Source organism: Geotrypetes seraphini, chromosome 1 (genome assembly GCF_902459505.1).
Source record: "Geotrypetes seraphini chromosome 1, aGeoSer1.1, whole genome shotgun sequence".
NCBI classification, from domain to species: domain Eukaryota; kingdom Metazoa; phylum Chordata; class Amphibia; order Gymnophiona; family Dermophiidae; genus Geotrypetes; species Geotrypetes seraphini.
The window spans coordinates 284472173-284487723 of NC_047084.1; the positions used below are offsets into that span (position 1 = coordinate 284472173).

General features: G+C 43.5%; 1 protein-coding gene across 2 annotated transcripts in view; it reads right to left on the minus strand.

The window, feature by feature from the left end:
* Positions 1 to 3106: 3106 nt before the first annotated feature.
* Positions 3107 to 15551, minus strand: part of DDRGK1 (DDRGK domain containing 1) — a 140390-nt gene continuing 127945 nt past the window's right edge. For both annotated transcript variants that reach the window (XM_033953093.1, XM_033953084.1), the window contains 3 exons: positions 12843 to 12899; positions 9326 to 9374; positions 3107 to 3328 (listed from right to left, as the gene is read on the minus strand). In XM_033953093.1, the coding sequence (XP_033808984.1) occupies positions 3156 to 3328; positions 9326 to 9374; positions 12843 to 12899 (279 nt within the window). In that variant the 3' untranslated portion in view covers positions 3107 to 3155. The remainder of the gene's footprint in view (positions 3329 to 9325; positions 9375 to 12842; positions 12900 to 15551) is intronic.

Consider the following 15551-nt stretch of genomic DNA (forward strand, 5'->3'; position numbering starts at 1 on the left):
ACATTGACTATTTTAATGTGGTCCTTTTGGAAAAATAAGTAGCACTGTTGCCATCTGCTATAATACCTATGTTTTTATGATTATCAAAACTGTATAATTTTTTCAGGAAGCAGTTTTAGAAGTGACCTATTTATGTGCAACTTTGAATTAGAGATGATTTTTTTTATTTTTGGAGGCAGAAACAATTTGTTTGTGATAAACCACAATAACATTTACTACATTTTTGGATGATGTCCTAGACACTTTTGTCATTGTCTTGTAACTACATTCTCTTTTGGACATTCACCTTATCGTACAGATTTTCTTTTAAGATTATACTGGATACTTTTAAGATTATACTGGATACTTTCTTTTAAGATTATACCTATTTACTACATGTCTTTTATACAAAATGTTTAAAATATATATATCACTCACCATATCACAGCTCTAATTGCTTGGAATTAAAAAAATGTGCATTAATATATTTGTAAAGTGCTCAGACCCGTAACCTTAGATGATGTTACTTCCGGGAGGTGGTTCTTGTGGAGCATTATAAAAAGAGCAGGTACAAATGGCACTCCTCTTTCAATCTTGATTCCCTTGCAATCCAAGTTGGTACTAGCTGTTAGCAGGTAGGTGAATAGGTATTGAATTGAATTAGTAAGTTATTTAAGTATAGATTAATGAATTGCAATAATTATATGTGATAACAATTTTGAATTGAAATAGCAATTTAGATATATTAAGATTAAGTTGTTATTTTAATTAACAGTGTCCCCTCCTGAGGAAAAGTTATGTTCTTATGATTCTGCCTCCACTGCCCTGCTCCAGACCCTTTGAGTTGGAATTCCTAAAGGGGAAGGAAGCTTGGCTGGCCTTCAGATTTTATTTACGAAGCAGAGTTTTGTAGGGTAGGATGGTGAGTTCTGCAGACTCATTCATTTTACAGAAGAATCCAGATTCAAGTAACCGGCACTCTCACCCAACCAGCAAAAAAAAATTGTCCCCAAAGTAAGCAGCAGTTATGAGATGCAAACCCCCCTCTAGCCCCGAAGCAGTAGCAGCGGTCCTGAGCCACAAACTCCCCCACCCTCCCTTACATGAAGTAGCAGTTGCAGCTGGTCAGCAGAGGCAGTGCTGAAAACAGTCTGCTTGCAGACAGCCTCGGTAGGGCCTTTCCTCTGATGCGTCACTTCTGCTGCAGCTGCTGCTGCTTCGGTAAGTGAGGGAGGTCCAGGAGTCCAGACTCGCGCAGTGGGGGGGAGGGGATATGTTCATTCATTAAAGATGCTGTGTATAAAAGCCCTGTACCATAGGGCTCAAAAAAATCTGCAAAATACTGCCAAGATATTCTGAGGTAAAATTGATTAATCCATTTTAGTAGGAAAAAATAATGCATAGTAAACCACTGTGATAATGGAAGAAAATTGATCAGCACAAAGAGTCAATTATAAAATTTCTGGACCCTTAAGTGAGGGGATAAAGTGGCTACAGAGGATTTCTACACCAGACATATACCACTCCTTTTTTGAATTAAGGGACAATGGGCTAGATTCACTAAGGTTACCTTTGCTGGGCGATCCGTGGCCAAGTCTTCGCGGGCGATTGATTCACCAAGCCTCCTCAAGCAAATTAATGCAATCGGAGGCACGCCCCACAGTGACTGCACGGATTGCTGTAGAGCGATCCTGATGCATGCACAGACCATTTTCTTTGCCTGTAGATCATCTGTACATGCACTTTGTTCTGTGGCTTTTGCTTTTTGACTTTCGCGAGCCCGTGATTTTAACCCATGGGTTTAAAGTGGGGCTGCACTACTCTGTGTTCAGGAACAGAACAGAACATGCCGTAGTGCAGCCTCACTTTAAACCTGCGGGTTAATACCATGTGCTGGCACTGCTGAAGACTGCTCTTTCATGACAGGTTCAGGTCTGCATAAGTCTAGCTGCAGGAAGATTACATGCCAGCAATCTCCTCCCGATGGAGAAGTCCTACTCTCACAGGTTCAAAAAAGAGCCCAAAAACTCGGCAGCAGAGAGCAGGAGAGTCCTTCCCTGCAGTGTGAGCCGGGAGAGTCAGGGAGGCAGAGAGCAGGGCAGTATGTATGGCGGAAGTATTACTTTGATTTCAGGGCAGCAAAGAGCAGGACAATCGGTGTTCTTTCTTGAGTTTAGTGAATCGCTGCCTTCCTACTTTGCATGCCATTTTTTCCCCTCATTTGCATGCACAGATCAGATCGTGAGGAAGGTTAGTGAATTGGATTGGGGTTGCAAACTGGTCAAGACACACGATCAGTGGGCTTAGTGAATCTAGCCCAATGTGTTCAGGTGGCCACCAAGACTTTTGTTAAGTCAAAATTGTCTTTACATGAAATTTCCAAGAATGAATCCTTGTTAATTTACTAATATGCGTTCAGGGATGATGATTATAGATAAAGTCAGAAAGGGTCTAAAGTTATAAATTGTACAACTGACCTGAAGATATTGCAAAATTCATGGGGAGTGATCAAAGTAAAGTTTATAAAATTGCTCAGAGATATGGAACTCTATAAGGAAGGCTTGAAAACCTCCCTTGGGTGAAGAGTTCACCTTCCAGTCATTGTAGTTTTATAAAAAAAACTTTGATCACTGACTCCACAGAATATTGCCTGAAGCTGTTTCAAAAAACTCTAACACTTGAGAGTCTCTGAGCAATTTTATAAACTTTATTTTGATCACTCCCCATGAATTTTGCAATATCTTCAGGTCAGTTGTACAAAAAAAAAAAAAAAAGAATGAATCCTTGGCTTAAATTCAAAGGTTGCACCTAATGAAAGCTCTATGGAGCAAAGACTGTCTCTGCTTTTGTGTCTGCATAGCATCATGCACATCTAGTGGCACTAAAGATGTGTTCAGTAATAATATCTGGTACTTACATGCAAAGTTGAATCAAAGCCCAAAGACTCTGAAGAATCAAATATAAACAAAATACCTTCCTGCACCAAAAAAAAAGTGGGTGCCTTGTCAGCCAATGTTCTAAAAGCAGTGCTTCTACAAACTTAGGAAAATAAAGTATAACTCACAAGCAATACTGCCATTTTCATATAAACTGTTACTTTGCAGTTCTTTGAATTTGTAAAAGCTGAGTGAGTTTAAAAGATATATTTATTATAATTAAATGTTGGTTGAACACATTTAGACCACGTCCTGTGGCATAGATACGGACTCTGATTTCAGGTTGATCAGAGAGTTGCTTGCTTGAGCCAGTTCTGCAATGGAGACTCTGCCGCGCTGCTTGATAAACTGAGCCACTGCTGTCATCTCCTCATGGGTGATATAGATAAACTTTCCTCGGTCATCTATCACACCTGTAAAACACATTACCAACAAATTCAATGCTAAGCCACCACACCCCAGCATTTCACCAAATAACCCTCACAACACATTGATAGAAAGGTGGTGTAATAAATTATTCTGTTACAATATAGGAGGTGCTGAAAGTTGTGAGTGACACACTTCTGCAAAACCCGGTTCACGGGAATGGATTGAATACCGTATTTTCACGTAGATAACGCGCACCCGTGTAAAACGCGCACACGGGTATAGCACACGGGAAACCGAAATATATGTAACAAAATTTTTGTATACCGCGCATGCTGCCCGACTCTCCTTTCGCCCGCCCCGACTCTCCTCTGGCCATCCCGACTCTCCTTTCGCCCACTCTGACTCTCCTCTCCCCCTTGAAGTCCTGTCCCCACCCTGAAAGCCTGATGCCCCCCCCCCGATGTCCGATTTACCCCCCCCCCCCCCGCAGGACTGCTCGCACGCACCCCCACACCCTCCCGACTCCCCCCCCCATCATGTAGAAGCTCCTACCGGTGTCCTGCTGCTTCCTCTTGGCGGTCCCGCCCTTTCTCTGACGTCAAGCCCTCTTGCCCCGCCGACTCCCCGACACGATCGGGGCAAGAGGGAGCTCAAGCCCTCTTGCCCCAGCCAACCGCGGCACCCCCGACACGATCGGGGCAAGATGGAGCTCAAGCCCTCTTGCCCCCCCGACTCCCCGACACGATCGGGGCAAAAGGGAGCCCAAGCCCTCTTGCCCCGCCGACTACCCAACTCCCCGACAATATCGGGCCAGGAGGGAGCCCAAGCCCTCCTGGCTCTGGCGACCCACCCCCTCCTGCTAGTTGTTTGGGCCAGGAGGGAGCCCAAGTCCTCCTGGCCCTGGCGACCCCCCCCCCCTGCTAGTTGTTCGGGCCAGGAGGGAGCCCAAACCCTCCTGGCCACGGCGACCCCCTACACCCACCCCGCACTACATTACGGGCAGGAGTGATCCCAGGCCCTCCTACCCTCGACGCAAACCCTCCTCCCCCCAACGACCGCCTCCCCAAGAACCTCCGACCGCCCCCCTGCCGATGGGGGGGGGTGCGAGCGGTCCTTTGGGGTGGGGGGTGCAGGTGCGTGCGAGCGGTCCTTCGGGGTGGGGATGCGAGCAGTCCTGCGGGGGGGTGAATCAGACGTCGGGGGGGGGGGGGAACTATGTAAAAAAAATTTTGTACAACGCGCTCATGCGTTTAACGCGCAAGGTTATGCACGGTTTGTAAAAATCGTGTATAACGCGCGCGTTATATGCGTGAAAATACGGTACTTAACATAGGGATTCCTGAGTAGATAAGAATAGGCTTACTGGATCAGACCAATGGTCCATCTAGCCCAGTATCCCGTCTTCACAGAGGCCAATCTAAGTCACCAGTACCTGGCAAAAACCCAAATAGTAGCAGCATTCCATGCCACCGATCCAGGGGAAGCAGTGGATGTCTATCTCAATAGCAGTTTATGGATGTTTCCTCCAGCAAATTATCCAACCCTTTTTTTAAACCAACTACATTAACTGCTCTTACCAAATCCTCTGGCAATGCATTCCAAAGCTAAACTATTCTCTGAATGAAAAAATATTTCCTCCTATTGGTTTGAAGTACTTGCCGAGTTTTACTTTTTGATGTTCCCCAGTTCAATTTTTATCTACTTAATTTTGTTTCTAATTTGTCACCCCATGTTTATATTTGGTGAGGATCTGTCAGCATGATAGTAATAACAAATGGGGAAATTGGAGGAAAGGGATCAGGGGGACCTCTCCTTTATTTCTGCCCTGGGCAACAGCATGTCCAACACTGGCCTTGACCTTTTCTGTAGCTGGTAGGATCTCCAAGCACAATCAGTTGAGGACCTCCTCCAAAGATGGCCGTAACTCCCTCTATTAAGCGTGGCAGCCGTTGGCAGCATCCTTGCACTAATGAGGTGCCAGCATCTCTATGGCTTAAGGTTGTTGTTGCCAAGCTCAGTAAAAGGCAGTTTTGGCCACCTTCAGAAGAAGTCTTCAGGAGGAAATTTTTTTTCACTCAAGAGAATAGTTACACTCTGGAACGCATTGCCAGAGGTTATGGTAAGAGCAGATAGCGTAGCTGGATTTAAGAAAGGTTTGGACAAGTTCCTGGAGGAAAAGTCCATAGTCTGTTATTGAGAAAGACATGGGGGAGCCACTGCTTACCCTGGATCGGTAGCATGGAATGTTGCTACTCCTTAGGTTTTGGCCAGGTATTAGTGACCTGGATTGGCCACCATGAGAATGGACTACTGGGCTTGATGGACCATTGGTCTGACCCAGTAAGACTATTATGTTCTTATGACAAAGCTTGAGGATCCTTATCAGCTAGAGTATTTATATTTTATATTTACATTAGAGTCTCTGGCAGAGACCCATTTATAAAGTATGTATTCTTCCAAATTAATAAAGTGTCTACTTATTTGTAATTATGTGTGCAGAAAGTGAAAAACTATCTAAACTTCACTTTCTGCATGTTGCACTGCTTTCAGCTGTGTATAGCTGAAATTATCAGAAGCAATTAAAGAAAGATTTATAAGCCATAAAGAGTTTTACCTCATGCAAAACTGTGATTTAGATTCTAATCTAAAGTATCAACTGCAAGAGACAAAATTTTGGTGTAGTCCTCTAGGCTTTTTTGTATAGGGGAGAATCAATATCCAACTTGTGCCTGGAAAACTTGTGCCTTAAGTGTTAACCTTCACCTCTCACCTCCTCCAGCACTGGACACAACCATCATCTTACATCAAGCAGTCACCGCCAGGAAAGGTGCCAAATTTCACGAGAGTTCACAAGATTAAGAACATAAGAAACGCCTTCACCGGATCAGACCCTAGGTCCATCTAGTCCGGCGACCCACACACACGGAGGCCAAGCTAGGTGCTCCCTGTTGGAGACCTTGATTACCTGTATCCCTCAATGTGATTTGCAAGAAGGTGTGCATCCAACTTGCGCTTGAATCCCAGAATGGTAGTCTCCGTCACAACTTCCTCCGGGAGAGCATTCCAAGCGTCCACCACTCTCTATGCGAAACAGAACTTCCTGACATTTGTCCTGGACCTGCTGCCCCTCAGTTTCAGTCCATAACCGCTTGTCCGTGTCACATTTGAGAAAGTGAATAATGATGTTTCTTGGTCTATTTTGTCGAATCCTTTTAATATTTTAAAAGTCTCTATCATATCCCCTCGCAGTTTCCTCTTTTCGAGGGTGAAGAGTCCTAGTTTTCCGAGGCGTTCTTTGTAGCTCAAATTTTCCATACCTTTTACTAGTTTCATGGCTCGCCTCTGCACCCTCTCCAGCATGCTATCCATTTCCCAGACTCAACCTGGTTCTCCAGCCCTGTAAGGACCCTGAAGAGGCAAGGCTTGAAGCCCCCGCCCTCTCCCCTCGTGTTCTACAGCATGTGGTACACAGATGCTCCTCTGCCAGTAATCCAGCACAATCCACACATGATTTTACATCTACACTGGTGGAGGAGTCCATCCCTGCCAATTTTCAACAAGTCGAGGGGTTGTGAAGCAGAAATTTGAAGTTTAAAATTAGATCGCTAAAAATCCAAGATGGCCGCTACCAGAAAATTCATGCCTAAAATGCCTCATGGAGATGTCACAAAAGTTCAAAAACCAGCAATAGGGGGTTTTGGGGGTGGGAGACCTGACCCCTATCCCCATAAATCACTGAAAACCCTGTTTTCATACCACCCCTCCCCCCCACCTCCGATTCTCCCATAGGAAGTTATGGGTCTGCACTTACATATTCCATAGTGCCTGCCTGTCAGCTCTGTCTGTGCAGCTGACGTGAAGGGAAAGAATTTTCTGCTTCAGATTTTCACCAAACAGCTTAATCTTCAGGATCTTTGGGCTGCCAGTCAGACAGATCCCGACCAAAACCTTCTCCCACACAGAGCCTCTTCACGTGACTGGGGGCAAGAAAATGCAGCCCGCGCCCTGATACCCTGAGGGCTGTTACACAGAGTGCATTCTGCCTGCGCTTAAACTTTTGACAAGGTCAGAAGGCAAACATACTCCCAGGAGGACAGACCCCCAAGCTCCGAAGGCAGCACATAGCAGGCTGGCTCCACAAGTCCACATGAAGCTTGCCCTGTGGAGCAGCAGTCTGGTTTCACAGAATTGTGTTCTTTCCCAGGCAGAGAACCCTCCAAAGGGTCTCCGGGCACCAGGGCCACCAAGAAACAAACTTTAAGCAACAAAAATAAGAAAGGAAGCAGAGCAGATCAGAAAGACCTCTGCATGGTTTGTTTGCAGAAATGAAAACTGCAGGGGGCTCTGTGTTCCTCAGACAAGTGGGAGGAGCAGAAGAGAAAAGTGTGTTGGATTTCTGCAAAACCTGGTTTGCAGGTTGGGATGAAACACCTGTTATAATGATTCTGGAGTGGATGTAACAGAATTAAGTGTTGGAAATGCTCCTTGGATGAATCTGTTGCAGTAATAGTAAGATGGTTGAGCAACTAGGCGTGTGATAGAAGGACACTGCAGATGTTAGGAGTGTGATCAGCAGGCAAGTTGCTTGTTGTCATATCAAAGGCAGAAAAGATACAAATGATGTCATTTAACAATGCTTCATTTAAATCCAAAAGCAGCTTCTGTAGTTTGTTTGTTTTGGTTTTTTTTAATCACTGAGTTCAGCTTCCATAAGAACTTAAGAATAGCCTTACTGGATCAGACCAATGGTCCATCAAGCCCAGTAGCCTGTTCTCATGGTGGCCAATCCAGGTCCCCAGTACCTGGCCAAAACCCAAGGAGTAGCAACATTCCATGCTACCGATACAGGGCAAGCAGTGGCTTCCCCCATGTCTTTCTCAATAACAGACTATGGACTTTTCCTCCAGGAAATTGTCCAAACTCTTCTTAATACCAGCTAGGCTATCCACTCTTACCATAACCTCTGGCAATGCGTTCCAGAGCTTAACTATTCTCTGAGTGAAAAAATATTTCCTCCTATTGGTTTCAAAATTATTTCTCTGTAACTTCATCAAGTGTCCCGTAGTCTTTGTAATTTTTGACAAATTGTAATTTTTGTTAAATTTTTCCATATTGATACTAGTATTTTATAAGACATTCCATCTAGCTGGAAAAGCCTATTTAAAGTCTAATCTCAAGCATCATGCACAAATGATATGAGGACAAAGTTTGTCCCCATCCCCGTGTCATTTTCTAGTGAAAGCTGTTACATAGATTCAAGTTAAAAGCAAATAGATAGTTTTAAAAAAGGTTTGGACAATTTCCTGGAGGAAAAGTCCATAGTCTGTTATTGAGAAAGACGTAATAATAATAATAACTTTATTTTTTCTATACCGCCATAATCTTGTGACTTCTAGGCGGTTTACGGTGAAAGAGAGCTATACAATCAGCAAATTATAAGGTGAGAAACAGGTAGGAGTCACTGAGTAATCAGTGTTTACAGCTTACAGTGTAATCTTAAGCATTTTACATCAAGGGGCTGGATGGTCAGCGAGTTACATAATACAGGTGGGGAGGAAGACACTGAATAGTCAAGAGAAGAACAGAATACATTTGTGAAGAAGTGTGGTATCAGCATAAAGAGAAAGGTTTTAGGATGGGGGGGGGGGTTATCTGGCTGGGAAATAAATCTATTGAATAGAGCAGCCTTGATTTCTTTCCGAAAGGCGCCATAGGTCTGCCTGGCTTTGTCGGTGAAGTTGCCTAGCCAGGTTTGCTGTCTGGCAGCTTGAAACTTAAAAGTTCTATCCAGAAAGGTTCTGTATTTGCAGCCTATGATCTTCGGGTAGGCAAAGAGGTTGCGATTTCTGGTTGTCCTTGTGGGGGTGTAAAGTTCGAAGTGAGGTAATAGGTAAATTGGGGCCATTCCCCACACCAATTATTGGCCTCCGTGAGGATGGGCTACTGGACTTGATGGACCACTGGTCTGACCCAGTAAGGGTATTATATTCTTATGTACTTTAAAAATAAAGTATCACTGATCATGTAACATAAAAAAGTACCTGTTAAAGATCCATCTGAAAGTAAGTCCTGTATCCTATGAATTGCATCCTGTGAAGACAAGAGAAAATGCTTTCAGGAATTGTCAATTTATTTTAACAAGGATGTTAAAAGCAATAGTAAAAATGAATAGGCCAGCTTGATGTCCCTGTGACAGTGCCATGCATTGTCACAGTAAGAGCAAGATTCCATTTTGAAACCTGGCCTCTGCTCTTCAGACTGAGTAGGATTCAATGTGCTACAGAGAGAAATACCGTATTTTCACTCATATACCGCGCACCCGTGTAAAACGCGCACACGGGTATAGCGCGCGGGAAACTGTAATTCATGTATAGAAATTTTTATATACCGCGCATGCCGCCCCGACTCTCCTTTCGCCCGCCCCGACTCTCCTCTCCCCCTTGAAGTCCTGTCCCCACCCTGAAAGCCTGATGCCCCCCCCGATGTCCGATTCACCCTCCCGCAGGACCGCTCGCACCCCCACCCCGAAGGACCGCTAGCACTCGCACCCCCACCCCGAAGGACCGCTCGCACCCCCACAGCCTCCCCACCTCCCCCCATCATGGAGAAGCTCCTACCGTTGTCCTGCTGCTTCCTCTGCCGGCGGTCCCGCCCCTTCTGTGAGCCCTGCGTCTGCGCTGCTTCCTCTTCCGGCAGTCCCGCCCTTTCTCAGAGAAAGGGCGGGACCGCCGGAAGAGGAAGCAGCGCAGACGCAGGGCTCACAGAAGGGCCGGGACCGCCGGCAGAGGAAGCAGCAGGACAACGGTAGGAGCTTCTCCATGATGGGGGGGTGGGGAGGCTGTGGGGGTGCGAGCGGTCCTGCGGGGTGAATCGGACATCGGGGGGGGGGGGAACTATGTAAAAAAAAGTTGTAAAATGCGCTCACGCATATAACGCGCATGGTTATGCACGGTTTGTAAAATTGTGTATAACGCGCGTGTTATATGCGTGAAAATACGGTAATCAAATTCCCTGGGAAAGGAAGAGTCACAGATATCATGGAAGGGAGGGAGGGAGAGCAAGAGGGAAGAAGAGGAAACAAATGACATGTCTCCAAAGTGATGTATTTTGTCTCAACCAAACAGTTGTACACTGCATTGGATACCACTAACTTACTAAAAACCTGCCCTGGCAGCTAGTGAAGTTTCCAAGCTATTTATGATTTTTTTTTTTCCCAATTCTTTTTTCATTTTTTCATCTTACATCAAGTACACAATATTACATCATTTGAACTTATACACATCACTTGAATTTCTTTCTATTATCATCTTAAAAACATTAATTTACTCCCTCCACCACCCATCTTTCCAGCAAATATTATAATCAAAAATATCATATAAACATTACATTTATAATTATTGATTAAACCTTTAAATATAACTATATGCCACTCCCCTTCCCATAATTATAAATGTACTTTCAGTGTAAAATGGTGTCTAATCATTACAATAAGTTATCAATGGCCCCCGAATCTTTTTTAAAATTATTATAATTCCCTTTTTGTACGGCAATTGTTCTTTCCATTTTGTATATATGGCACAACGAATTCCACCAGAAGGTGAAATTAAGTCTAGTGTAATTTTTCCAATTCCCGGTGATATGTTGAATGGCGTCTCCTGTCATTATCAATAAACAATAAATTATTGCTTGATGAAATTTGACTTTTTATTCTCATTGACGTCCCAAATAGAATTGTATCATATGATAGAGCTACATGGTTCTCTAATAAACAATTTGAGACCAAATTGATTTCCAAAAGACCATGATGCAGGGACATTACATTACATTAGTGACTTCTATTCCGCCTATACCTTGCAGTTCAAGGCGGATTACAAAAGAGCTGACTGGACATTTCCAATGACTTACAATAGTTTGTTTGTTTTTTTTTGGTTACAAAAGAGGTGAGAAAGCTGGATAAATTCTGGAAGAACTTGCAATTGGATAGTAAGATGACTGTACATTTCTAGGTAATATAACTTGCAATTGGATAGTAAGATGACTGTACATTTCTAGGTCATATAACAAATAGGTTACAGTTAGGTTACAAATAAGATTACATTACATTTCAGGGATCTGTATTCTTGGTTGGTGTTTTGAGGAGGAAGAGATTACCTAAGTGGAGGCTTTGGGAGGGGAATTTACCTGGGAGGAGGGGGAGGGGAATTTACCTGGGAGGAGGGGGAAGGAGGGGTTAAGATATCTGGATAAATTTTTTGAAAAGCAGGGTTTTGATTTCTTTTCAAAATGTTTTGAGGTCGCCCGTTGCCATCAGCAGGTTGGAGATGGAGTGGTTAAGTTTTGCTGCTTGCGTCGCAAGAAGGTTGTCCCTGCATCGCTCCTTGATAGGCTGCCACAAGTTCTCACAGGATTTGCAGTAGCCTATCAAGGAGCAGTGCAGGGCCGGCCGGCAGCACAAAAAGCTTGCTCCTGCGTGCCGGCCTGGGTGTGCCGCTGGCTACTACCTTTACAAAGGAGAATTTCAGTGCGGGATACAAGCTGGATCACCAGGGAACAGGTACGAGAGGGAGGGAAGGAGGGAGGATGATAATTATTAGTGTCGGCCGGGGTAGGAGACGTGAGGGATCCCTCTTGTCCTGACCTATCACTAGGTGGTTTAAGTTAAGGAGAAGGGTTAATCTGCTGGCTGGGTTAGAGGGGAGTAAGGGACAATCAAGCCATTGTAACATCACTGATGAGGTTGGCTCTTTTTAGGGGGAAGGGGGTATAGGGAAGGAAGGTGGGACAGTCTTCAGAGCCTGGCAAGGAGGGGGACTTGGTTCACTGCCTGGTAGGGAATGGGACTGAGTTCAGGGCAGGGAGGGAAGGAGGCTGGGTGCAGAACTTGGCAGGGCAGGACACTTGAATATTAAGCCGCCTGACTTATATTTGAGTCAACCATTTTTCCTCCTTTTTGGGGGGAAAAATAGGGGTCTCAAGTTATATTCGGATCGATTTATATTCAAGTATATATGGTAAGTATGTCAGGCAGGCCACATGAGCGACCTAAAGAGCGTACTTGTAGTGCTAACCATTAAATCACTCTGTGATGATAAAACCAAACTAGTATGAGCTGACTATCTAGACGGCTGTAAGTCCTACAATTAACTAGAAGCTCCAGTAGAAACACAAGCGTTCACATAGCTGGGTTACTCTGGCAGGCAATGCAAAGGGCCTGGAAGGCCATATATTTGTGAAATGACCATGCTAATATTGCAGGCTACCTAAAGTTTTGTGGCTAGAAATGAGAAAGATGGGTACCAAAGCAATATACAGGGATCTTGTATGCTTTTCTAACTGAGATAGTGGAATAGAAAGGAGGAAGACAGTAAACAGTCTGTCCTGGATATGAAGCAATATCTCAGGACAGGTGAGTTTGCTTTGTAGCTAGCAGCAGGCATATATCCTTAGTACTAAGGGCAGACAAGATGAGCCAGATGGTCTTTCTGCCATTATTTTGCTACTTTGTAATAACGAGTAGTATCCAATACACATCTCATTATTTTTCACTTTAGATCTTACCTGTGCTCTAAGACCAAAATGTGATCCCAAGTCTTCTAGAAGAACCACCTTGGAAGTCTATCAAAAGAATCATATGGAAAGAATTACATGGATGGATAAATTCAGTGAAAGGCTGCACAAAACATTTACGTTCCTTTAAAAAAGCATTATTTCCCTAAAAAACTACAAAAGGTTTTCGTGCTCTGAACTCGTGTAGATGCAATAAAAATCTTTGCTTTTTACTTTATTTTGTTTAATATTTATTATTTATTTAATATTTTAAAATTTCTATTCTGTTTAAAACCTAAGTGGATTACAAGCAAGAATAGTGAGCTGGTCACCATCTTGACTGCCCACTCTTGCGCCTTATTGCAGTCCTGCTGTATGGCATGCTGGCATATCAGCTGTGAGCTGCCCAATATTTATCTCATTCCAAATTTCACTTTCTGTGTTATTTCTATTTAAAAATAAACCATAGGGGTCTGGTCTATTGTCTTTTTTGGGGGTGAGAGGGGAAGTGCACAGTGAGGAGCAGGGTTTGGTCCTCAAGTATCATGTGACTTCCCTCCTCCCCTTCTGGATTGGAAGGGTGGGTAAGATCTTAAGCAATATGTGCAGCTGGATCAGCACTTAATTCAGGATTGTCCAATCCAGCACTTGCCTTACACAGGTTGATAAAATGAAACAATAGTGAATCCCTATACCCAACATGTATTAAAGATAAAGGACAGAGTCAAAGGGGTTTTGAAGGAAGCAAAAAGGTTCTCCCCTTAGGTATAATTAGGATTTTTCCACCTAGAGCAAGAGGAGTTGCATTTATTAGCAGCGAAGGGACAGGCATCTAATGGGGAAATATATCAGGTTTGGGAAGCTCCAGGAGGATTATGAATTAAATGGTAAGGATTACTTTTATTACTTACAAGTAATAAAGTATCTTAAGGGAACCGATTTACCAAGGATAATATTATTATTACAAGTATTGTTTATATACCACCTATTAGAGAATGACATGGGGACAAATTTTTCCCCGTCCCCGCAGGAACTCATTTTCCCGTCCGTCCCCATGAGTTCTTTTCCTGTCTCCACCCCATTCCTGCAAACTCCATCCTCATCTACCTCAAACATTTTAAAATCAAATGTGTTCGAGGCTTGTGTGGTTGAAGCAGAACTTACAGGAATGGGACAGGGACAGCGACAAAACTTGCTGGGACGGAATGGGGAAACTGAGTTCCTACGGGGACAGGGAAAAATTTGTCCTCATGTCATTCTCTACCATCTATCAATGGAAGCTGTCTAAATGGTTTATTCACGTAATAGAGGGTCTCACCCCACTGGAGCATCTTTAGGTGTTGAAAAGGCATCTAATGGTCCAATTTCACAATTGTATAGGATTGTGAGGGAATACATGCTTAAAAAGTTTAGATACACAGGTAGATGGGAGAGAGGTCTTTGGAAAAGCCTAATGGAAGAACCCTGGTGAGGGATTCTTGAAGGAGCTGGTTACTCATTAGTCTGCTGCAATAAAGGAAAACAGTTATAAAGATACTGTTAAGGTATTGAACACTAGAAATACTTCATAAACTGTCTCCTCTGATTTCAGAGAGATTGATTCACATTTGGTGGACTTGCTCAAAATGAGAGGGTTTGGGGGAGCAATATCAGAAGACCCTTAAAGATATTTTAAGGAGAAGGTCAAACTGAATCTTAATTTGGCTTTGTTGGAGTTGCTTCAAGGAGATATAAGAAACAAAAAATAGCATGCTTGGAGTAGTGGGTTAACAGACTACAAAAAGTGGCTATGATGGAAAAGATCATAGCCCTATAGCATGGGACTCTTGAGAGGTTTGAAGAGGACTGGACAAATATGCTCTCATTGACATCCCATGGGGGTGTAGCATTGTAATAATGTTTGCATTTCTCAGTTTATCAAATTAAAGAGCTAAGACCAGTACTGGACAGACTTGCAGACTTGTCCCATATGTGGTGATTTGGTGTAGGATGGGCTGGGGAGGGCATCAATGGGAACTCCACTAACTTGGAACATGAGGATGTTACTGGCCAGACTTTATGGTAGATATCCTGCAAACAGGATGGTGGGATAGGTTGGCAAGAGCTTGGATGGCAACTTCAGCATTTGGACCTAGGACAATACCAGGTGGACTTTACAGTCTATGACCCAGAAATATAAAAGAAGAGACAAGTTAATTTAATCATATATTTTTAATGGGTATAACTAATGGGCAGACTGGATGGACCGTTCAGGTCTTTATCTGCCGTGATTTACTATGTTACTCTTTTTATTAGTGTTTTTGGACTGAAATAAATCTAACATATCTCTGATGGGCTAGGTCAGGGGTAGGCAATTCTGATCCTCGAGAGCCACAGGCAGGTCAGGTTTTCAGGATATCCACAATAAATTTGCATAAGATAGATTTGCATCTCAAGAGGCAGTGCATGCAAATCCATCTTCCGTGGCTCTTGGAGGACCAGAATTGCCTACCCCTGGTCTAGGTAAACAGAAGATATAACAGCTAATGCTAAAACTAGAATATTAACTGCCTTATGGTCACAGTTTCCAAAAGTTTGCAAAATAGAAAAAAAAAAGCACTAATGTGATTACGATCACTGCTAAATTTTGTATGAGGAGGTGCTGAAAAGTTCTCAGCCCAACCAAGAAGAGAATGATGTGCAAATGTCAAACCATAGACAAATTGGCACTTAATTAAATAA